Consider the following 23,427-nt stretch of genomic DNA (forward strand, 5'->3'; position numbering starts at 1 on the left):
GAGCACACAGAGCTAGCATGCTCTGCTGACTGAAAAGCCCAGTAGCATAATTACTGTTTTCTATACTAGCTCTATGTCTGAACAAATCTCAAAGCCTGGTTAGTTTTAGACTGCTGTGTAAACGTCAATAAAAATCCCAGAAGTGCCAGCTCATCAGCATTCTCAGGCACAGAAATGGTGAAAATATCACTGCATTTCCATGCTGTTAACATCAGGCAAGGAAGTCTCCATTCTTCAGTCTAACCTTAGAGTTTGTAATAAGGTAACATCTCCCCCAAGTGAATGCTTATTATGAAAGCTAATTAATTGCTTTCCAGTAATGAGAAGTCTTTGGTGTTCAAAGAAAGCAAAATTCACTACACAGGAATTAAACAGTGTTTATTGAAACAAAGCACCCCCCCACTTAAAGACCTCTTTCTGATTAACATCATTACAAATAAAACCAAAGAAACTCAACATACAAACATACAAAACATGTATAGGCAGAAACTATTAGCCAAAAAAAAAAATTCAGTCAGAAATCCATAGTATTAATTGAAGAGAAAACTAAAGCAATGCTTTGTAGTTGCCTGGATTTCCCTGGGGGATGGAGAGTCAATGCTTATCTGCCTTCCTCAGAAGAGACAATTTTGATTAATATCAGACCCATCTGACTCAGTCTATTAAACCCTGAAGGAAGGATATTCTTCAGATATAAGAGATATGTCTTTGATTAATAATTCTACCATATTGCCATTCCAAGCATTAACAACTGCATGGATGGCACCTGTGGAAAGTGAAAGCCTTTGAATTCTATGGAAGGGAACTAACTTGTACTAATAGACTTGTTCTCTTTTGTCCAGATCTGAAAGCTCTATGACACTGCTCCTCCTGCCCTCTGCTGAACAAGTCAAAGTGTCAAGGTTGTCACTACTCCCTTGCAAAGAAGACAGAATGGTTATATAATTCAGCTTTACATATAGGAAGAGAGCAAAGTTACTTCAGACATTCTGAGTGGTTTGTCTAAAGACCTTGGCAATCTGTCTAGAGATTCCTCTTCAGCTCTGTCAGAGTTTAACAGACCACAACAGGCTACAAAGTCATGGCCATCAGATTGCACTCTTACCTCCCAGGGCACATCTCCAGAGAAATGCATCAAATCACTCAGCCCACTACACTGGGTGTAACTAATGCCCAATTGTCACACACGAGGTGGGGAAAATGTCAGTGTAACGTTATCTATTGAGTTTTTCCTGGAAATTCCAGGCTCAAGCAGCCAGCACTGGCCTCCTCATCCCAGCTGAGCATTTCTCCTGATGTTGGCAATCAACCTCTTGCTGTATTCTCTGTAGTTCACGGGTTTGACGTCCATTGCTGTGGCCTTAATACGAGATTCATCCTGCAAAAGAGAAATTTTAGTATGTAAAAGAACATGAAACACTCCAGGCACTTGGTTCCAACATCCTTCTGCCCCAGTAACTTACTGCTCACGCTATGTGGGTTAGCTGGGAGTGCCAACACGACTCCCAGAGCTGGTATGTTGTTTCCATGTGAAACCAGCCACTCCTGATGAGCCTGAGAGGGAGCAGCAAGGATCCCTCCTTCAGTGCTCAAGACTGACAGTATTTGTGTGATCTTTAGAATCTTCTGTTCTCTGTGAGCAAGGGAAACCTCTCCCCACAAACATAAGAGGAGGAAGTCACCTCCTATGGAGACAAGCTGAACTACAAAAGCCACAAGTTACATTATTTGCCTTTTGGGCAACACTTACATTGTAAGTCTCCAGTTTCACCCGGATCCTGAACTCGTAGGTGTTGAAGTTTGCATTTTGGAACACTTCTTCAAAAGCCTGCTCGTTCTGAGGGAAGGACAAAGACAGGGATCAGCTGCAGACACTCTAGGCTCCCACTAGTGCATGAACTTTGGGAACAGCTCAGCTTTTGGGGAGGTTGGCAAAACACTGGAACTACCTGGCCCACACAGGCAGAGCCGTGTCTTCTATCATCACATTTTAGATGCCAAACCCATAAGTCAAAGGTTTTTAAAATAAAAAGGTGACAACTCTTTAGCTGCTTAAACAAAGGAACATACAACTGCACTGAATCTGCAACCAGGTATAAGGAACAAAAATACTACAAATCTTCAGGGGCTGCCAATCTGGCTAATTCTGGTGTTGTGCTGTGATCACAAACACTGACAGAGTTAACTATTTCCTTATTAATTGCCTTATTAGGCATTCTGGTTTTCTGCTTATCCATCAAAGCTGCATGTACCCTTCCCTTCCTGACACAGGCCTATTTAAGAGAATGTTCTATAAAAAAATCAGATCCATGTTTTGAACGTGCTTTAATAACCATGAGAAGACTGTGTCATATTTATAACATAAGCTGCTTCTAATTACCATATGAACACTAAACATCATCATCATCATTTATAATAGACAATTTGTCAAAACAGTAGAAAAGGAGCAGGCAAGTCGTGGAGACTGTGAAAAAAAAAAGTTTATTTTTATAAAAATATGAGTAGTAAAAACCTTTGCTGACATTCAAAAAAAAATCCTGCATCTCCCAGATGATACTGACAAGTAATTATTAATGCATTTATCTACCAGATGCACTTGACTTGATCAGTCACTCCAGCAGCAGACAGAGCATCTGATCTGGAATTGAATCCACCCCAGTTCCACTCACATTCCAAGTGTTACATCTGCTGTTTTTCACTGTGTGCAGCACTATTTTACACTACACAGTGATTCTCCTAGGGTTTAGAAAAGCACAACAAATGGAGGTGCACAGGAGCAGCTAGGTTCACAGATTACAGAATTTAGGCATATCCCTCCTGAATATTAAAACCCCTTCCTTTGGCCATCTTATGGATTAGAGGATAAGAAAACTCGCTTAATAAAGCATTTAGCTGCTCTCTGCAGCTCTGTCACAAACTGTGCTAACCATTAGTGAGTTGAAAATGCCCTCAGCATAGCAGTCACTGCTACCCCACATTACCTCCTTTGGTATCTAACAAGCACAGGCAAGAGGCAGATGAAAAACCTTGCACATGTATCTGTGCTTAGCGTGGTCACGGGCTGTACATGAACTCCATCCATACTGTGAGCACTGAAAAGACTCCCACCAACTTCACAAGACACTGCATCAGCTCTATCAGAGAAAAACCACTAAGAAAAGCTTACTGCAAATGCATCGAGTACCATTTTTAAAGGCTCATAAAAGTGTCAAATCAAAACCAATTTCTCCTGGAACACAAAGCATTCCTGCTCAAGGGCTCACTCCATATTATGTTCCATTTTCTATCCTCAGCCATTTCCATTAGGCAGCTCTTCAAAAGACATTACATGTTTGTACTGGTACATAGGATCTGCTGTCTCTCCTTCCCCACCCAGATCTCTTCAGCATTAAAAGCGACTAAGAAATTTTGTTTAAACTCTAGCAGAGATTAAGCATGGCTGAAGAAAGAAAATATTGACAGGTTAAGAATGTCTGAAAATGGAAATGCAAAAGTGCAAGCACATCTAATTAGAATCCCCCCAGCTAGATATCTTGCTACAGAACAGAGGTGGCCAGCCTTTGTAATACCACAAAAACTCAGCATCCCAGAACCACAACCTTTGTACTCCTCACCTCTGACAGCCAGAGTGCAGAAAATTTCCAAAAATCATTCTATATTACAGGAAAAATAGCCCTGCTTTGCAGAAACAGAGGTCTACAACAGTGTCTCAAGGCAACAGCCTCAACAATCCCTCCTGCTTCATTTCCCTCCCACAGCCAAGCAATGGGTTAACCAACAACTGGGATATCTGTGGAGCCCTGGAATCAACCAGCCTTAGCCTGGGAGCACAGCAAGGCTCATATGCAATTCAAGAACTTATCATGCATTCCACATCATCATTTACAAACAAAACAAAGCCACACAGTTTTTATACAGTACACAAGTTAAAAAAAAAATCAGGAAAAGATTATTTTGGTTGGAAGAAAGACAAAGGCAGCAGAAAAGCACAGAGTGACAAAAGGGAAGCTAATACTGCCTGTTAAGTGTCTAATGACTTACAACCTTAAAATTGTTCTAATCTGCACAGGAAGATCACTTCAGCTCTCTGCCAGTGACCTGTTTTACAAATTGTAGTTGCCGTGAGACCCACAAAATTCTGATGATATTTGGTGGGGGAAAAAAAAGAGCCTTCAAAAGTGGGCTCACACACATCAGTCCAAAAAGCTTCCTGCCTACTTAACAAAGATACATACAAAGTGTTCTAGAACTTTTTGATTTTGTAAACAAATTTTTGGAACACATTAGGGGTAATGTTGTCAGCATTCGTTGCTAAACTAGGTTGTTTTTTTTTCAGATTCTTCCAATCTAGGTACAATGATAAAACAGGCTGTGTTTTCAACAGGAGCCAACACTGTTAAAGCTGTCAGTCCCCCAAAGGCTGTGGCACAACCCTGGAGTGAGCAGCTGCCTCTCCAGGTTCAGGTGATGAGGACAGGCTGATCTGCAGCTTTCAGCAGCCAAAAGAGCTCAGGGGTAGACAGACTGACTGTGGGAGCAAACTATGGGGGAAAGCAGGCAAATCTCTGTTCTTCAGGCAGATGGCCTGTGGAAAATAATCCTGAGGAGAGTAAACAAGTCCCTGCCAAGAACTTCAGGCTAGGGAGAAGCAATGATTTGTGAACTTGTAAAAGATACTGAAGGCCAACATCTGGAGGACAACCTTGGGGTGAGCTGAGCTGGCCTATCACCCAGAGAAAGGGCAAATCAAATCCTTGACAAATGAAACACAACATCCCTTTCTTTCACATGGCATTATTTCATGTATTTTCAATGGTGTTAATTTCCCACAGCAAGTACATGAACATGCCCCAATGCCTTTGCCACATTTGCTGTCCATTCATACACAAATATCAGACCATGATCTCTGGTGGATCAGCACTGGTGCTCCACACAAACCTTACATCTTTTCAGAGCTGCTTTCAAAACATTACAAGAATACTTCCTTACCAGAAGGATTTAAAAAAAAAAAACAAAACAAACCAACCCAAGAAATCTGAGGGCAGCCCAATACAAGATGAATGAAACATAGTTCAACTTCAAGGCAAACAGTAAAAATACAACAAGCTAATTGACTGACCTTTTCCTTCAGTTCTCCCAGGAAAGCTGCATTTTGGCCAAGAATGAATTCTGCTGTGTCTTGAAAACAAGTCACCCACTGATACTCCAGACAGTCTGCAATGGTCACCTAGAATACAACAACAAACCCCAAAAGGTTATTTCATCCAGTTGCCTTTTCCTCCAGAAAGAAGACAACACAAAAGAAAAAAGTATCTCAAAGCTATAGAGAGTTTTAAATTTCCAGTAACTCTCAGGGCTTGACCTGTGTGTCCTTTCCATCACTGTGGGTGGAAAGCAGTGACTTCCTACCTTTTTTAAGCTCCACAGAATGTCCATAACTTAACACAAGTTAACACTGGTAGCAGATTGAACCACAGGGAAAGGCCAACAAGATCACAGCAGCGCAACACTGATGGATGCTCAGCTGTGTCCTGCTGCCACTGAAGAGCCATGAGCAGGAACAGGTATCCCAGAACAACAACCACCAAGGGGAGCAGCAGCAACTCTGCAAAGTGACTTTACTTTGCACATCCCCGAGTACTTGAGCATAAATTCATGTAACATTATGTTGTGCTACGAGGAAACTATCAAAACATTCAAAGACAGCTAAAAGTTAAAAGATCAATTAAAAGATTGATCTTTTGACTAAACCAATCTAAAACAATTTCCAGCCTTACATGCATTTCCTGGCTGCTCTGACAATTAGGAATGAGGAAATGGGAGACACTGCTCTGAAGGCCTTGAGTGTACCCTCAGCATCCTCTTTATATTCTACAAGAATGACTCTGCTATGTAAAGCAGTTCATGTATTCCTAGAAGTTATCTGATAATTATTCAGAAGCAGTTTATGTTTTAAGGAGGCTGCAGGGATAGTTCCCTTCTCTCTTGCATGCCCACCTGGCAGAGCACTTCTAAGAAGCAGGTACAACTCTAATTTATAATGTAAAACAGGAGACAGTTCAATGCCTATGGTGTAAGTGGGCATCACAATAATAATCCCCAGACAACTTTCTAAAGCAGACTCCATTAAAGCACGAGGCAGAACAATACCTACCAAAAAAAAACCTGTACTAAATATAGGTAGCAGCTGTAAAAGTGCAATTACTGCTCTCCAGAAATGCCATTTTACTTCAGTTTTATCTTCACTACTGAAGAGGCGGAGGCCATCTGTATTCTGCACTGCATAGTACACTTGGAAACCAGAACCAACTGAGCTAGCAGCAACTTTTTGGCAAAGAGAAAAGCTTTTAATTGGAGCACTAGGAAAACAAACTGCTAATCAGCTCAATGCAACATCCCTCACTCAGGTACAGCACACAAAGCAGCTAAGCACCCTGTAACTCACAGACAGACAGACAGAACCGACTCGGTTCCCTCGAAAGATTTCCTGCTTGGATTGTGCTGGGAACGTGGCAGGAAACGCCCTGAAATCCGATCCGGGCACTCACCAGGAGCATCAGGCGGTACTTGAAGTTGGGGAATTCGCGGTCACACTTCTCGCAGCGGTAAAGTCCGTTCTGCTGGTCTATCACTTTCTTGTTGCAATCCTGAGAGGGACATGCCTGGTACATGCAGTTCTCTTTGCGCAGATGTACAATTGTGCCCACACAGCTAAAATAATCTGCCTGGGAGAGTGAGTGTGCAACATTAGCCTCAAAATACTCAATGTTTTCCCCATTCTGAATTAACTACAAAAGTAAGGCAACCATACTTGGATATTTAGGATTAGAAAGCTTAACAGCTATGGATTACTGGGAAACTGTAAATCAACCCCTCTGTTGCAATAATTTTTAGGCTTCCATTATGTTAATAAAGCCCCTACAGCAAGATTATTTTGTGTTTCCATTGCAGGAAACTCCAATTGCTGGGTCTTCTTTAGATAAAGCATATTTGATTCTCCATTGTGTCTGTTCAAATCTGCACTTTTTCACAGGATTAAGATTCTGCACTTTCCTACGCTTCTTTCAGGAACCAATACAAAAAACAGAAAGCCTATTGTGTAGTGTTACAGATAAGCATTTGATTAAACTATAGCCTACAGAACAAAATACCCACTCACCACACTAAAATAATCATCATAATGGTTTAAGACCACGGTCAAGTCTTTCAGCAGAAAAATAGAGGTTGCTTAAGAAGCATGGGCAAAAATTGTCACAGAAAATAGCTGAATTACAGGTAAAGTGAAAATGTTCAGAGCCAGGCTGGATGGGACTCTGAGCAACCTTATCTAAGGGGTGGCATCACTGCCCATGATAAAGGGTTTGGAAAGAAGTGATCTTTAAGGTCCCTTCCAATCCAAACCATTCTATGATTTTAAAGGTTTTTATACCATGGATAGAAGCTCTTGTGTATCCCAAACATATTAGCACTTAAGTCTGAGACAAAAAAAAAAAAAAAGCAAAACAACCCACAAAACAAAACAACCAAACAAAAAAACTAAGCAAAATAAAACCCAAAAAAACCCCACAGCAAAAAAAACCAAAAAAACAGCATAAGCATAGAGAGGCTTCTGGAATGAAAAGCCAAGGACCTGGGGTTCATTACCAGCTTTTCTATTGACCAAGTGTGCACCCTTGAAAACCACTTCCTCCTAATGCACCTGTTTCTCCTAGAACACTCTGTGCTGTCTCTCTGAACATCTTTGGGGTAAAAACATCCTCCACACCAGGCTTAGAATCCTCTTGCAAACAAAGTATCATGTTGCAACACCAGCAACAAGCTTGGATTTATTTGAAAAACAGTAATATTAATTAATAGCATAAATTCCAAGACAGTAAACACCTACTGCTCACCACTTGGACTACTTCAATAAGAAGAATACCTGCACAAAGCCTTGCTTTTCATTTTCTCCCCAATACACAAAGCTTGTACTGAGTGGCCATGCCTTACCTTATCTCCTTGTCCCAAGTTCTCAGACTTGGCTTCAAACAAAGTTTTCCAGTTGGTATTTGCTCCAGCTGCTGGCCCACCCCTCACATCAGAGATGGAGGCACATTCCAGAAGCTGCCCCTCGGAGTCAAACCTGCAACCACAGAGAGGCACTTCTATTTTTGGAGAGCAGACCACACAGACTTATCAAAAGCTTATGTTTATTTTCATGTGCTCCATACATGAGGGATTTTTTATCAATGATTGCAAAGGAAACAATTACAGTAATATGTGTATATTGCAAACAAAAATAGCATTTCAGAATAAGTTAATAGTCTGACTTAATTAGCACAGTATTTTATAAACCCACAAAAGGAGGACAGCTTTGTTCTATATAACTGCAATTTGTTTGCCAGCTAGTGGTCAAACCACGCACTGCACACTTCTTAGAGGCAGGCAGATAACAAGATTTAAGGGCATCAAGATATTTCCATAATTAAAATTAAATTACATGGTACCATTATCTTCGCAGCAGCTTCGAAAGAAAAAGCAAAGAGCATTGAAAAGATTATGCTTCCTCTGTTAAAATCAGAAAGCACAGCTCTTCAGCAAAAGGTTGCACTGCTTTCCCGTTGTGATGGGCTTTGTGATTTCACAAACACACCAACGAGGCTCAAAGATTGAGCTTAATTAAAGCGTGACAGTAATAGCTCAGACCCACAATCAATTTTATCTGCAACAAGCCTCTGAAGTATGGGAGAGCTCAATGACAAATGGAGGATGCCATTTATTTCATCCACATTTGGGTGATGTAACTGGAATCTGAAGACTCAGGATTCACAAGTCTGATGTTGTTGGCACTTAACCCTCTTCACACACAAACACACCACATCTCACCACATTCATACCTACAACAGACAATTTAACAACTACTTACAGGAGAAGCAACAATGAAATTGCTTTGTTTTGCTAACAATAAAAGAGTTATTTTGCTATCTGAAAAATATCTGGCAAGAACTAGACACTGAGAGATGTCAAACAGTCCCTCCACACTAACTGTGTATCAGATCCCACACAATGGAAAAGCCTGTGGAAAAAAACCACCATTCTCTCTCAGATCAAGCCTCAGAAAGTAGAGCTGGTCAAGCCTGATTTCATGCTGCCTTCCAAGGCTTTGGGTCAGCATGCACTACCCCGATTTCAATTTTTCAAGGTCTGTCATGGAATTAAAAGTTTTTTGAGTAGAACAACTTAAGAAGAACAGCCTTCCAGGCTCTAGGGCTTGCAAGCCAGAGAAGCTTCTGCAGCCCTGGAAGCCATAGCCTCTGCCACCTTTCCTCAGTGCTACACACACTGCTCAAGTATAGAGAAACAAAATAAAACAAATACTCTGAAGGAGGTTGAAACAAAGCAGCATAAACACACTCCTACCATCCTCGGAGCTTGAAAGCCTCTGGGCTATCAGGATTGATGACAACTGTACTGGAGGACAGGACAGACAGGCTTCTGCCACCAAAGTCAGAGACACGGGCTCCTTTGATGGCAATCACAGGTTGTCTGGAACCATCAAACTGTTCAGCCTGCATGTGTGAAAAACCAGAGAGCAGCAGCAGCATGTTACAGGAAAGGCACTGAACTTGTGGTCATAATTCACAGATCATGACAAGAGACCAAACCTGAATCAAACTGCCCCACTGTATCTGAAAGGTAAGAGTTTGAATGGTGTCATTAGGAGTTTAAGCAAAGGTAGGTGACAATTTTCTGTGCAATCCTAACACCCTGTTTCCTGGGGAACCAGAGAATCCTTAAATCACACCACGGGTTTGTTAAAAAAGACTGGTCCCCTCTGTCAGCAGCTCTACAGCAGGATTTTAGGAAGGGAAATGTGTTATGGGAATGCAAACAAAATTAATTGTTCATATCAGACTCCTCAGGAGATGAAACAACTCACTCAGCTTCACTGAGCCAATCATGTCCATCTTACTACCACTTACACAAAAGTGCAGCTATGCTGACCAAACATTTTTACTCAACTTTCCATCTTCTGTTTTTTTATGTCATAAAGCTGCCCTAATGCTGTTCAACTGCCATCACCTGAGTAGTCTGACACTAACAAAGAACCTCATGGCATGAGAAAGGGTTTGAAAGGTATAGATTTTATGGACCCTACACCACTCAGCAAGCAAGGGGAGGATCATGTACTTAAAGATAACAAATGAGCTGGAGTTGCAGCAGTACTTACTGTACCCATGAGATGCAAAAAGAACAGAAAACACATCCCAGCAGTCATGGCAGTGACTGCTGTAAAGGGCATCCAGATTCTAACCCTAACTGTGCCAGCTGCAAGCCATACATCACTCCCCCTCAATGCTTATTGATACTTCCATTCTACAAGCAAGCAAACAGATTTAACTTTGCAAAATGCAGACTCTGATCTCTGTTGCAAATGTTGTACCAGGAATTGTATACCAGTAGTCTCTCCTATTATAACCTAGTTCAATCTTAAGGCTTTGCAATACTGAACTTCAGTTTACTTCATCTGTATCAGCAGATGGTTAATGGTGTTTAGGTACCTACAGTATCAGTGCACTTGATCATTTAGCCATAAAGCATCACTGTCAAGCTGGCAGGATCACTCCCATTTTATAGACTGGCACATAAATCCCTAAGTATCTCTAACAACAGTGGAAAACAAAGCAGCCTGTTAAAAAGATAAGGAAACAGTTCACTGCTATTCAAACTACTCAAACTTTCACTTCCAAGGCTCTGATGCTTTAGACTCCCAGTCTGAGACAGAGCCTCTCAACCTGCCCATTAGGGGTAACATGTATCCCACCCTACAAATAAAATTAATCTCATTTTAGACAGCCATAGCCACCAGGCTTTTCCATCATCAAACTGCAGCTCACACCCTCTCCTAAACCAGGAGCCCGTTACTTTCAGTATTTTGGCTTGAGACATAATGTCTGCAGTTGCTCAGAACACATTAGTCAGATCATGTCAGCAGTTTGTCAGAGAAAGGTTTAAGAACATCACACCTGAATGCGAGCAGACAGACTTTCACCTTCTCTCGGCCCCTGATCCTTGAACACCCAGGACTGAGCCAGTGCTGTGCCCACCTCAGGTGACAGCAGCACTTCCTCGCCCTACACCAAGGAAGCTTTGTTAAGAGCAGGTAAGAGAGCACATACCTCATTTCCCCACAGTGTAGCTGTCACCAGTTTCCCTGATGTATCCATCAGATGCACGTTCCTCTTTGAAACCTCTCTATTGTTAGCTTTCACTATAATTTTAGTGACATCTTCGTAGCTCTTGCAAATTCCAATTACATCTGAGAAACAGTTACAATTTAGAGTTACTCAAGGGTCACAATTGGAGAACACAAGATCACAAGAGAAGAATTCAAACCTACTGTCAGATTTTTACCTTGTACCCCAGCTCCCTATTGAAATGAAATCTGATATGGAAATTAAGTGTATTATGGTAGGAATGTTCCACTACAGAACTCTTCAGCGCTTTAATTTTGTTGACGCAGTCATTAAGATATTCATGAATGCGAGCCTCACCACATTAGAGAGATCAAGGCATTGTACTATCTTTTCCCATCACATTCTGTCAAAGGACTTCAGTCCTGATCATGTAACACACTTGCTGTTAAAGCACAAGCAAGAGCCTTCAAAGTCACTGTAACACAATCAAACAACTGGCTCGTGCCTCCACACAACTCTGCAATTATAAGTTGCAACTTCAACAAGTCTGCATGCTCAGGTGGTAAGAGCTAAAGCAATCCCCTGTGCAGTCCCTAAAAATACACCACTTTTAATATTACCCATCTACCTTTAAAATTCCCAGCTGAATGTCTCTGAATCACAGGCATCTTGTGCCTCTGAAACCTGAGAACCCTCGCCCCCACCCAAGCCTCTGATTTTTCCGGAGTACTCTGCCCAACGAATTACAGAAAAACAAACCCCCAATACTTGATAAAGCAAGCCAAAACAGTCATGCAACTTGGACTTGGATGCAATGAATTATGCCAAAATCACTATAGAGATAATTAGATAGTGAAAGAAAGCAAGACCACAGAAGGTATGAAATGCACACATGCTGAGCAAGGGCATTTTTTCTTTCAGCCTTTTTCTGTGGAAAACAGTGACAACAGTACAATAAACAACTATCACCTACTGTCTTCAGTTTGAAGCACAAGTTTGAAAAATAACTGTTATATATTGTCAGAAAACAGGCAAAATCATATTAACAGGAAAATTGCCTGAGGAATTTTTAATGGTAACCATCACTGGATGATTTCAATTAAGAGATCACAACACTCGAAGCATCCTATGCTCACTACCTGCCCAGAATTCAGGACACAAAAATCAAACTTCAAAGCTTTAGAATTGGCCATTTTTCTACTTTGACTGACCAACAATCGAGTCTTTGGGCGTGTTCTCCAAGTCAGAGATGGATACAAAATCAAACTGAACAGATGGAAGATGCTGGGCATCATCACAGGGCACAACTGAAGTCTCATTAGTGAATGTAATCTCATAGTCATTCTTAACAGCTGTATATTGCTTGTTAGCAGTCTTCAAATTGCCTTTGGTAAAATAATATACCTACAGGAGAAAGCAATGAAACAGGGGATATTATCAGTAGTCAGGGAAAATAGATTGTGTTCACCTTTAAAAATCCTTGCTAGGCTCAAGTTCCTCTTTTCCAGCTCCTGTCAGTCTAAGAAAGCACAAAGCTACCATACCTTGTTCAATTCAATGAGTGGAAAGAACTTGTCTGCTTGATCGTTGAATGCAGTAGCTCTAATCTCACCCTGCAGGAAAATAGGGGAGCTGGTCAGAAGTGAAATTTGGCATGGAAAAAGATTAAAAAAAAAAAATAAAAATCTTTGCAATGTTAAGTGGTAGCAGTCCTGCAGAGAGAGTGGGGTCTGCCAGGGTAGCTCCAGGCGTGTGAGAAACAAACAACATTCTCTTCACATCTGTAGCTAGAGCTAAAATGACATATTCTACACCTGACAATCAAACCTCATATTCAAGTCTCATTAGTACATCTACAGCTTCAGAATAAAAGGCATAAGAACTGCATCCATCATAGAGACACCTCTGAAAATGCCAGTAAAACTGGCAGTGATGAAATAAAATTCAAATATACCCCACAGCTCCACAAGTTAGCACACAGTATATTGTGATGGCTCCCACTCAGATATGTCTATAAGTAAGAATTAATAACAATTATACCCTCACTAGATATAAACACTGTTTAAAAAAAAAAAGAATATAGACACCGCAGAGAAAACAAATGCCTGGTGACAACATGTTACATTATTAACCTCACATTTTACACTCAATATAATCTAGCAGAATCTTGTTTGTTTTCACGACAGAAGGCTGTAATTTGATAAGAGGTTTGACAAACTGCAAGTTCAGTTAGATTAACCAGATACCATTCCCCAAACAAACCACAGAGGAAATTTCTCAGTGTTACAATAATTTGTACTCCAATTTCCTCATGAAAATTGAAAGCTTGTAACTTGGAGGTAACGCTCCTCTCACTCCCTGTTTTGTAAGGTGTAGCTCAGCCAGGAGGAGATGTCACTCTCAATCTACAGGAAACCACCACAACCCTCGGTATTGGATTGTCAGTTTGCATAAACAACTCTATTTTGAAGCTGCAAAAATCCAGTCACACACTATAGACTTTGATGAAAAATAATCAGCAATGCTGCACATTTAAGACTTCATTCTGGATAAAAACTGGCACGTTGATGTGCAACTTAATGAATGCAGGGATACAAGTTTCAGTTGTAATAAAAAAAAATCATTTCCGAAAAATGCACTTTATTTCCTCTATTCTGTCTTTATGAAAGGTTCATCAGCATCTGGCATACATTATCTTTGTCTCAACATATGACACTTACACTTTCATCAACCAGCTCTATGGAAAAGAGCTTTCCTTCCCCACGAGAGTTGCTCCACGTGCGGATCTGACCTTTTTGGGTAACACGAGCACAAATGGTCCACCTGAAATCATTCAAGAAATCACTGCTCTGCATCTCTTTGCATCTTTTTAAAGAAGAGATTGACTTGGCAAACCTTTGGAACTGGAATGTGACTATTTAAAAGCCAGAATCTTCCCACTGCACCTCGGCAACTCTTTGCTTTCTGTTTTAATGGCCTAGACCATTAAAGACAGAAAGTTGTAGAGAAGGCAACAAAGCAGCCATAAAGCATCCAGTATGATAATAATAGTGAACAATCCTTCTGCACAGAAGCAGGCCTCAAATCTTTTACTCTTCTAGGGTACATTTCTCACACAGCAGTTTGCCTGCTCTGAAAAGCCACGCCAGAACTCAAGAGCTCAATTATAGGATTCGCATTTAACTTGGGTAATCAAATCAGTTTGCATAACTTAAAAATGTCATTCACTAAATAATTACATCCTCATGCTTTTCAACAGCTCAGTAGCTGAAGTGAATAGCTTACTGAGCTGTTTTGTCATTAAGTTACCAAAAAGGAGGTTGCTTTAGGAAAAAAAAAAAAAGCCCAGACAAGTCAATCAATTCTCAACTAAAATATTAAAAACCTATCAAGCTCAGCAGGGCAGCTGCACCAAGACAATGGCAAGGCAAATCTCAGATTGTTAAGAGTGTTGATGCAATTAAAAAAAATAAAAAAAAAAAAAAACAAAAACAAAGAACACCCTTCGCCACAGAAAAAAAAATCAGAAAACAAAACCCTAAACAAAAACCCAAAACAACAACAAAACAAAACCCCATAAAAACAAAACAAAGCCCACCAGTGTTTCTAGGGAAGGTTTTCTGCTTGTTTCTCTGGGTGGCTTTGTGGTTGTTGTTGGGTTGGTTTGTTTGAACTTAACCAATAAAGTCCAAAGAACTCAATTAATTATTTGACAGACTCACACATAGAAAATCAAAACAAAGCTATTGTTCCTCCATGCCTGTGAGATGAACAAGGCCTGGCAAACCACAAGAACTCACTTGGACTGGTATGGATTCAAGCTGGCAATTGGCACCACTTTGATCTGAGACCCCCCAGGTGTCTTCAGGCCACTGGGAGCACTTGCTTTTCCAAACTGATTGGAGGGAGCGTGGTACTTGGGAGCAGCAGGACCTTCCAAAAACCACAACAAAGCAGAGAGGATTTCAGCCTCACACACAAAAATCAGGTTAAAACCAACTCAGGATGCAGAACTTTCCCACCACGGCATGGGGAGCCACACAGGCAAAGTTCCAGGGAACACCAGAGGTCCCTGTGGCAGGTGGGCACCACAGAGGGGCTTGGAGCTCGTTGCATCGTTTCTGCTCTTGGTCACAAGTGTTTTCTAGGCTGCAAAATGCTGCAGAAGAGACACTCTCAGACCTTTTAGAGTGCTTGCACTTAAGTGGAGATGTGTCCAGAGTCAGCCACTTGAACACAGTTTAAGTGGCAAACAACTGTTGAGCAGTAAATTCTCTAAAATAACAGAATTACAGGGTGGTTTGGGTTGGAAGGGACTCACTCCACCCCCCTGCCAAGGATACAGGGACACCTTCCACAAACAACCTGACCCAGAACCCCATCCAAGCCAGCCCTGAACACTTCCAGGGATGGGAAGTGTTAGATCAAGACACCACTTGGGGGAACAACTAAGGAAAAACACCCCACAAACAGTTTTCTTGACATAAAGTGATACTGCTAATTCTAACCTCAAACTTGTCAATGTATATGCAAAAAAACTCTTGTGATCAGCTTCAACCAAGAAAGGAGAAGCTTGTTTTCTGCTGCAAGTTTCTAAGCAAATGTCAAAATTTTACTATTTAAAAATCCTTCCTAAACACAGGGGTAAAGAATACAGACAAGTTAAAGCAGCACCAAGAATTAGGATTGACAACTTTTTAGCTAAAAAACCAAAAAAGTCTACAGGCTGACATTTAAATTGACTGCATCTTCCAGTATCTCACTGAAATCTTGATCAAAAAACACATTTCTTGATGTACTATCAAATAATTTCAGTGTATTGCCTAAAATGTTCAGCCTCTGTCTCAGCACTGTAACACACACAGTTGGTGGCCATCTCCAAACTGCAGCCTAATTTGGGTGTCCACAGAGCACTGTTTCAAGAATGCAGTGCAAACTGAATAAAGTCGGGATTTTTGGGCTTTTTTTCCCCTTGGGGAAAAAAAAAAAAGGGACAAATTTTCCCCTCTCTTATAACCAGTTCTCTTGAGAGAATTCACCTAGTCAAGCTATGGGTTACTCCTCAATTGAGAGTTTTTTGTGCAACACCACTAAACAAAGGATTTTATTTAAACTGAAGCTGTAGTTTCTTACTGATCACAGATCAGAATTCCTGCCCAGGATGACTCTTACCTGCTCCAGACAAATTGCCATTTTGCTGCTGTGGTTTGCTGGCTGCTGGGTTTCCTGCTGGAGCTGCAGGACGTTGCCCTTGTCCTGGTAATTAAAATGGAAAGAGACCATAGAGCAGGGAGCACATTATTTAAAAGTACCCTTTTAGGAAATAAGACTTGCATGCAAAATAAAATTAAATAATTAAACCCACAGAGACCATGCTCAAATCCAGGTATTTGAGACACAGGAGCAGCCAGCTATCTGTTGAACATTACCATGAAGGAATTCCAGTCAGATCTCTTTCCTCAAGCAACTGCTTTCTACTTGGAAAGAATTCAGGGCTGATGGTGATTTAAAAGGACAGCCCTGAAGTAATCTTGACAACTTTTCAGTGTTTATCAGCTGCTATTGCTCTGACAGGTAGTTTCTGCTCCTACCTAACAGCTATGATAAAAAAAAACTGTAGAGAATTCTGTCTCATCACTGAGAAAGGGCCAAAAATTCACTGGGTAAAGTCAAATCTGAAGTTAACCCAAGACAAAGAAAACAGCTGCTGCATTTTATTTCTGAAATATGAAGATGTTTAATGTGGAGGTGATGGAGTCATCACTTCAGAATTCACCAGGGCCTCTCTTGGCACACAGCAGTAAATTGCTTAGGGAGCAAAGTGATGACATAGTAAGAACAGTGTCCATTTTTTTTAGATTTCAGGACTTTTACTTGCTCTAAATTAATGATAAATTACAAGGCAAAGAGCAGACAGGCATATCTAAAGTAAAAGTCCATTAGAAGACTAATTTACCATTCAAAAATTTGAATTCCTTTACAATATAATTGGTCTCTAGATGACAAAATATCCAACTTTTTTTGTCCTTTTGGACACAGCTAATCTTTAAGGGCTTGCTTTGCAGGGAGACCTAGGCCTGAGTAGGAAAAAACCTCATGAATTGGGTTGTGAGGAGGAAGATGTTCAGAGAAAGTGGAAAAGGAGGTCAGACCAAGCCTGTAGAGCACCACAAGGAACAAAAGCAGAGAATCCCAGGACAGAGGGATGGCACCAAACCACAGGAAAGGAGCAGAAGCAACACAAGGAGATCCCAGTGAGGTGTTGCCTGATGTGGTAGAGTCTCTCCAGAGGTAACCCTCTGGTTATTCTTAATCCAAAATCCAGGTCCTTGCACAAACCTCAATCTCTAAGTTGCCGCAGTAGAGTCACATCGGTGAACTGGTGACAGTCTCCCTGGCAACAGCGTGACGTCAAACTGCAAAATGTGTATTTACTGCAGGTTCCACTAGATGGAGGAGCCAGGTCTCCCCCTTGCTCCGTGGCCTCAGGTGCTCAGAGGGTCAGCACTCCATACCCAAATTCATTTTGTGCAAGGGAAGGTGGAAAAAACCCAACAAGATGCATTAAGAGAAAAATATGTCTGGTCAGGGGAGGAATATTCAGGAAGAACAGAATGTGGGTATGAAACAGCAAGAGGTTTACTTATTACTTTTGTTCCAAATATGTTTCTTTCTGTAGGAATTTGTGATTAAAAAAAAAAACTCCACTGAAAAGCAAACCAAAGACCACCACATCCATTGGAACACGTGTGCGTTATGAAACACAAATTCACATTTTAATGGCTGCCTACCCACAGCCGAGTGTTTCTCAACAGAGTAAGAATAAATTCACACATCTGTGCATGTGTTCAAATACAGAAGTAGCAGAAATATCTCTCCAATTTTCTCGCTTGCAGAGCCTAGGGACTCCTAAACTGTGATTTTTGGTGGCTGGTGGCCTACAGATCACTTAAAGTGCTCAGAAAACCGAGGAGGCTGCCTGGTTTTTGCTGTTAGTTTTTATTAGCAGGAGGTGAAAAAAGCAGCTGAAATACCTGCTCCCATTTCTGCTGTATGTGGTAGATTAGGCAAACCCAAGACCTTTGCCTGCAGCTACCCCACAGCCCACTCAAAGGCAATAACTGTGTAACAGGAACCCTCAGCTTCCAATAATTTGTCACCAAGAGGTTTTGCCACAGTGCCATGACACAAGACCTGCCCCAGAACCGAGCAGCAGGGAAGGGAGAGAAGAGAAAAAAATGCACTTTGAAACAACACACCCCTAAATCACAGCAGTGAGAAGGGCAAGAGGAAGGAGTTCAAGTGAATGTGTAAGTACATAAACATTTCACCATGGAAAGATTAATGACAGAAGTTAAACATAAGCAGCAAGTCATTGTCATAGTGAAAAGAAAGTCCAGCATCAGAGTAATTTGAATGAGATTAACGACAGTAATAACACAACCATCCAGTCTTCAACAAGAACTAAACTGCTCAGTCTTAATTTTCAATACTATTATGAGAGGCTGCCTGAAAAGTTTTTATGATTTGTAATAAGAAGATTGTGTCTCCAGCTTCCTTGTTAGGCAGATTAACCACCTACTGCTCCCATGTGAAGTGGCCAAAAGCCAGCTTCTCACCCCCCTGGGTCCCACTGTGCTATTACAGTCTGAGAAAGAATATTCCTTAATCCTAGGTCTGGCAGTCTGAGATCTGTATTTCAGGGAAAACCAAAAGTAGGGCTAAAAGATACATTTTTTAAATACCAGAACTGGTTTTTTTCTGTACCAGAAACCATGAAGTACATTTAAGATGCTCATTTTGCATTAGCTGAGTGTCCCCCAAAAATACAATTTCTTTATATATATATATGGAACTTAGAGAATATGCAACTTGAAATACACATCTCTGCCATATCATCAAGGCCTTCATGACAAATCTTGCAGCTTGCAGAGCAGCAAGGCTGGGTTAAGCTTACCTAATCTAAACTATTACCATCTTCTGTATCAGAAACCTTATTTAGTATCAAATAAAAGGGTATGAAGTCGTCAGAATAAGATCAGTGTTAAAATGAAACACACATCACATCTTTTTTGGCATCTTTTACCTAGTGCAAGCCCACACATATTATGACCACAGACCTGTAATATCTCCAAAAGAGTTTAGATTTGAAACCTTCACTGCGGAGTATTTTTGTAAGTCCAAATGAAGAACACAACTTTGATCAAAGTAATGGTAATTTTACCAGAATTTATAGTTAAAGGTATATTTTCAGCTCAATTCTGTCAGATACCACGTTCTCAGTGGTTTCTAAGCAACAATATAACTGAAAAACACTATAGTTCACAAGCTCTTGTATCACATAAGCAGGGAAATGGGAGAAAGGCACAAAACAGTCTGCTCAGTAGCTATTCTGAAAGTCTTGGTCTCTACAGCAACTGTGGGATTAAACCATAAAATCTGAGATGTCAACACATTTTTTAAACAGCAATTAGCTAAGTAACTATCAAAGGAACAAAGGATTCTTTAGGCTCATTTAACATACGCCCCTCTTAATTCCCTTGGAAAAAGTTAATGAAGAAAGATGTCTTTGCCTTTGCAACAGAATAGATTTTTAACCAGAAGAGCAATGTACCTACCACCACTGTTTGTCCAAAATATTCTACAGAAAACTCTTGCCACTAATGCGTGGTCCCTAAGTAATAAAAATGTATTAGTCCACTTCTCTCAGGACAAAAAAAAAAAAATATCTTCAGGAAGAGCTGTTTGCCATTAAATTCCAGCCATTATCTGTGTATACATCACTGACAGAGCTGTTCAAATATTTTCTTTAAGTGCTTATTATTCTCCCTCCTTTTTAAAAGATCAGAACTGGAAGAGCAGAAGACTTTTGAACGTTCTCAGAGGGAAAAATGTTTTAATTTAAAAAACCATTTGCAAGAGAACTGCAAGCTCAGCACACGAAAGTGAAGAACAGTTATTTATGCAACATAACCAATCCAAAGAGATTCATGGCAGGTCAGATTAAGGTCCACCCAGTGCCTTAATCCTTTTTCAGCTGGGCATGGTAGGAATGGGTGCTTAGGGAATTCTGTGCTCCCCTTGTTTTCATACCAGTCTCTTGACTATGTACTTGGAACAATCTAAGTTTTAGTGCTTCCTGCACCTAACATTCATGCAGAGGATGTATTGTTATGTTTAACAGCCTTTAATGGATTTCTCTTTCACATCTAATTGCTTTTTGAACCTGTGCCAATTTTTGGCACCTACCTCCACAAGTTCCTCAATTTAACTATGCAGTTTAGGGGTGTGGTGCAGCCTTTGTTTTACAACCGCTGCCTGACAACATGAGAGCTAAAGAGCATCAAAGGAACATAGGAAAGAGAGAGAGAGATTCATCATTCTTTATTCATCCCTTCCATGCCACCTTAGACTTTTACAGATCATTATTCCATCTTCCTCCTCCTGTTTCTTTCCAGACAGGAGAAATTAGAATCTATTTGATTACTCATTATGAGGAGACATAAAATCGCTTCCGCTTACTTACTGGAACTCGAGGTAGAGACCACTCACTACAATAAAAACCTGCCAAGGTCATAAGGGATGGATGCTCCAAACACCATGCAGAGACTCAAGCTTCAGCCATGGGGCTGAATTTACTAAAATAGCAACAAACCCCAGTTTGTGTGATGTGAACAAAAAGGATTTTCAAGATCTGGACATCACTATTCCAGGCACAAGAAAAAACCCTGAACGTGTCTGACTGCTTTTTTCAAGTGAAAGAGAGAAGCTGAAAGGCTCAGAGGTGACAGAAAAGTATTTACTTACAGCTACTCACCCTCATTGTATGGCTGGGGATTGCCAATAGGCCCACCAACCTGATCAGCAGTTTGCAGGACGTTTACATCCATCAGGATCACCACTCTCCTACAACACAGAACAGAAAATAAAGCAAATAAAGCAGCAAATAAAGACTGTAACTCCCATCTCTGGATATCCTCTGCAGCAGTGAGAAAACCAAGCATTAAGAGGCTGATTCCTTTGGATGAAGGATCTGGGAGACAAAAGCTTCCCACTGTCAACTCTTTCCACTGTCAAGCCCTCTCTTGAGGAACAAGTAAGCTTGAAACAATATCAAGGACACTTGATATTACTGCATCAAGGACAGGCCTGAACAGGCACCAGAAATAGCTTGGGAAACCATTGTGTTTTAAAAGCAGCTAAACCATACCAGATTTTAATTCCCTGCTACAAAAGATTTTGTTTTCTCCCCAGAACAAAAAGAACAGAAACCTCAGTTCATATCCTGCTAGACATATACACAGTTTTTCTGTTAAAGTTTCACCTGGATCCCTTCTAATTTTGCAATATCCCATCCCCTCAAATTTTCCTCCTATCCTATTTCCTCAAATTTTAACAAAAGACCAGATTCCACAACACCTAAGTAACAAGATACCTTTATTGTTTCTTTTCAACATCAAAAAATTTTAAGGAAGTTTGTAAAAGTATTTGGAGTATTCCAGCTGGAGTTGGAGTATTGCAACTGGCAATTTTATATTACTAAATCACTGTACCAGATACATCTGGTCCCACTAGAGTCACATTCTGCAATTTATTTCTTCTGCTACTGGTGCTGTGGACTTTCCCCCTGCCACCCTAAAGCCTGAGTATTGTCAGAGAATCCCAACCCAAAGCACTTGGCCTCTGCTTAGTCACAAAGCACAGAGCCCCCACCAGTGCAGCTGCTTTTCTGCAGGGCTGAACTTAAAGATTATCACAAATACCTTCCATCTTTCAGGCTGTTGACAATGAATCTGTTAACCTGGCAAACACACCGGGCTGACAAGCGTTCCTCTTCCACCAGGGAGTTCAGCTGTGTTGCCAACATGAATGCTGCAGGAGCAGAAGGAAAATATTGAAACAATTCACAATGCCAGCTTTAAAAGGGGCTGCCACACCTTTTCCAGCCAGTCAAGCATTGCACTGGTTCTACAACTTGACAAAGAAAACACTGCAACCTCTAAGAAGTCACCAAAACTGACCATGAAGTATGCTGCATTCATTCCCCACACTTCAGACTGCAGTGATAGCTACAACGATTGTACATCAAAGAAAAAGATTAAGCTAAATTACTTTTAAATCAATGTTACATGCATTGGCTTCTTTATTTTCATTATATCCTGCAGCAAGTTGATTGCTTATATTTCACAAGGTTCCCAAAGTCAAAGATTTCACCTAAAGGACAAAATGCAGTTGTACACTTCACAGTCTGTGGCCCAGTGAAAAACCACATTCGCCTTCAATATTTATTTCAGCACTTTGCATCCAGTCACCAGACCAGGAACATCATCACCCTTAGCATCTCCACACTTAGAAAAACCTCACTGCAGCCTGTCATACTCACAGGAGAGGGTGTTCACCCCATCACTCATCAGCACTCGGTACCGTGGGGGCCCAGTTCCCGTGGCAATAGCCCGTGTATTCTGCAGGAAAAAAAAACACAGACTGTCAGTTCACGCTTGTCCAGAAACTTTTCAGAAACTGAAACTGAAATTAACAACAAGTGACTCATCTATTCGGCTTTTTTGAACACTAATATTAACGGCATAGCCCAAGTAATGCAAAACAAAATGAAGGGAACTAAAATTAGAGCAGCCTTGTCCAGCTTCTCTGCAGAGGAAAGTCTGGCCGCACTCAGGACCCCACAGGCAGCCACGGAGGGAAGGGACGGTACTCACGATGACTTGCAGCACGGGCTTGCTGACTTCCTCCCCTTGCATTATGGCCTGCAGAAACGAAAGAGACGCTCAGCAAAGTGCCCCCGGAACGCCTCGCCACCCACAGGGACCGAAGCACAGAATCAACGAGCTCGGACCTCTGAGACCATCGGGCTCAACCCACGAAGGGCTGCAGCCAAAGAGCTGAGGAGGAACTGCCGTAGAAGAGCCAGGGACGCGGGTGTGGCCGTCACCGCCGGACCAGGACAACCCCCCGGGACCAGGCCCAGCTCCGGGCCTGCTTCTCCCCTCGGGACCGAGCCGGACCGGGTGCCCAGGCCCGGCTTTCACTTCCCACATTGACCACGACCAGGTGCATCCCAGCCCACCCCAAGCCGCTCACCGCGATGGCCCCCTCGCTCAGCCGCACGCTCATGATGCCGTGTCCGCCGCTACCGCCAAATTCTCCCGCCGCTGCCGCCAAATCCTCCCGCCGCCGCTGCCGCCACCGCCTCCTTCCGGCGCCGCCTCACGCCGTGCCGTGCGTCCCCCGC

The 23,427-nt window shown here is 41.5% G+C and overlaps 1 protein-coding gene across 1 annotated transcript; it reads right to left on the reverse strand.

Annotated features, from left to right (window-relative positions):
* Positions 1 to 363: 363 nt before the first annotated feature.
* RPA1 (replication protein A1) lies at positions 364 to 23,392 on the reverse strand. Its single transcript, XM_041423091.1, has 17 exons — positions 23,277 to 23,392; positions 22,895 to 22,942; positions 22,561 to 22,639; positions 21,941 to 22,049; positions 20,995 to 21,083; positions 16,350 to 16,433; positions 14,978 to 15,110; positions 13,898 to 14,000; positions 12,722 to 12,790; positions 12,389 to 12,581; positions 11,160 to 11,299; positions 9,400 to 9,548; positions 7,990 to 8,122; positions 6,549 to 6,725; positions 5,120 to 5,227; positions 1,751 to 1,837; positions 364 to 1,378 (listed from the first exon to the last, which is right to left on the reverse strand). The coding sequence occupies exons 1-17, from the start codon at positions 23,307 to 23,309 to the stop codon at positions 1,271 to 1,273; spliced, it is 1,842 nt and encodes a 613-aa protein (XP_041279025.1). The 5' UTR covers positions 23,310 to 23,392; the 3' UTR covers positions 364 to 1,270.
* Between the last annotated feature and the right edge of the window lie 35 nt (positions 23,393 to 23,427).

The sequence above is a fragment of the Onychostruthus taczanowskii genome, unplaced genomic scaffold (assembly GCF_017590055.1).
Source record: "Onychostruthus taczanowskii isolate IOZ18803 unplaced genomic scaffold, ASM1759005v1 scaffold75, whole genome shotgun sequence".
Classification (NCBI taxonomy): Eukaryota; Metazoa; Chordata; class Aves; order Passeriformes; family Passeridae; genus Onychostruthus; species Onychostruthus taczanowskii.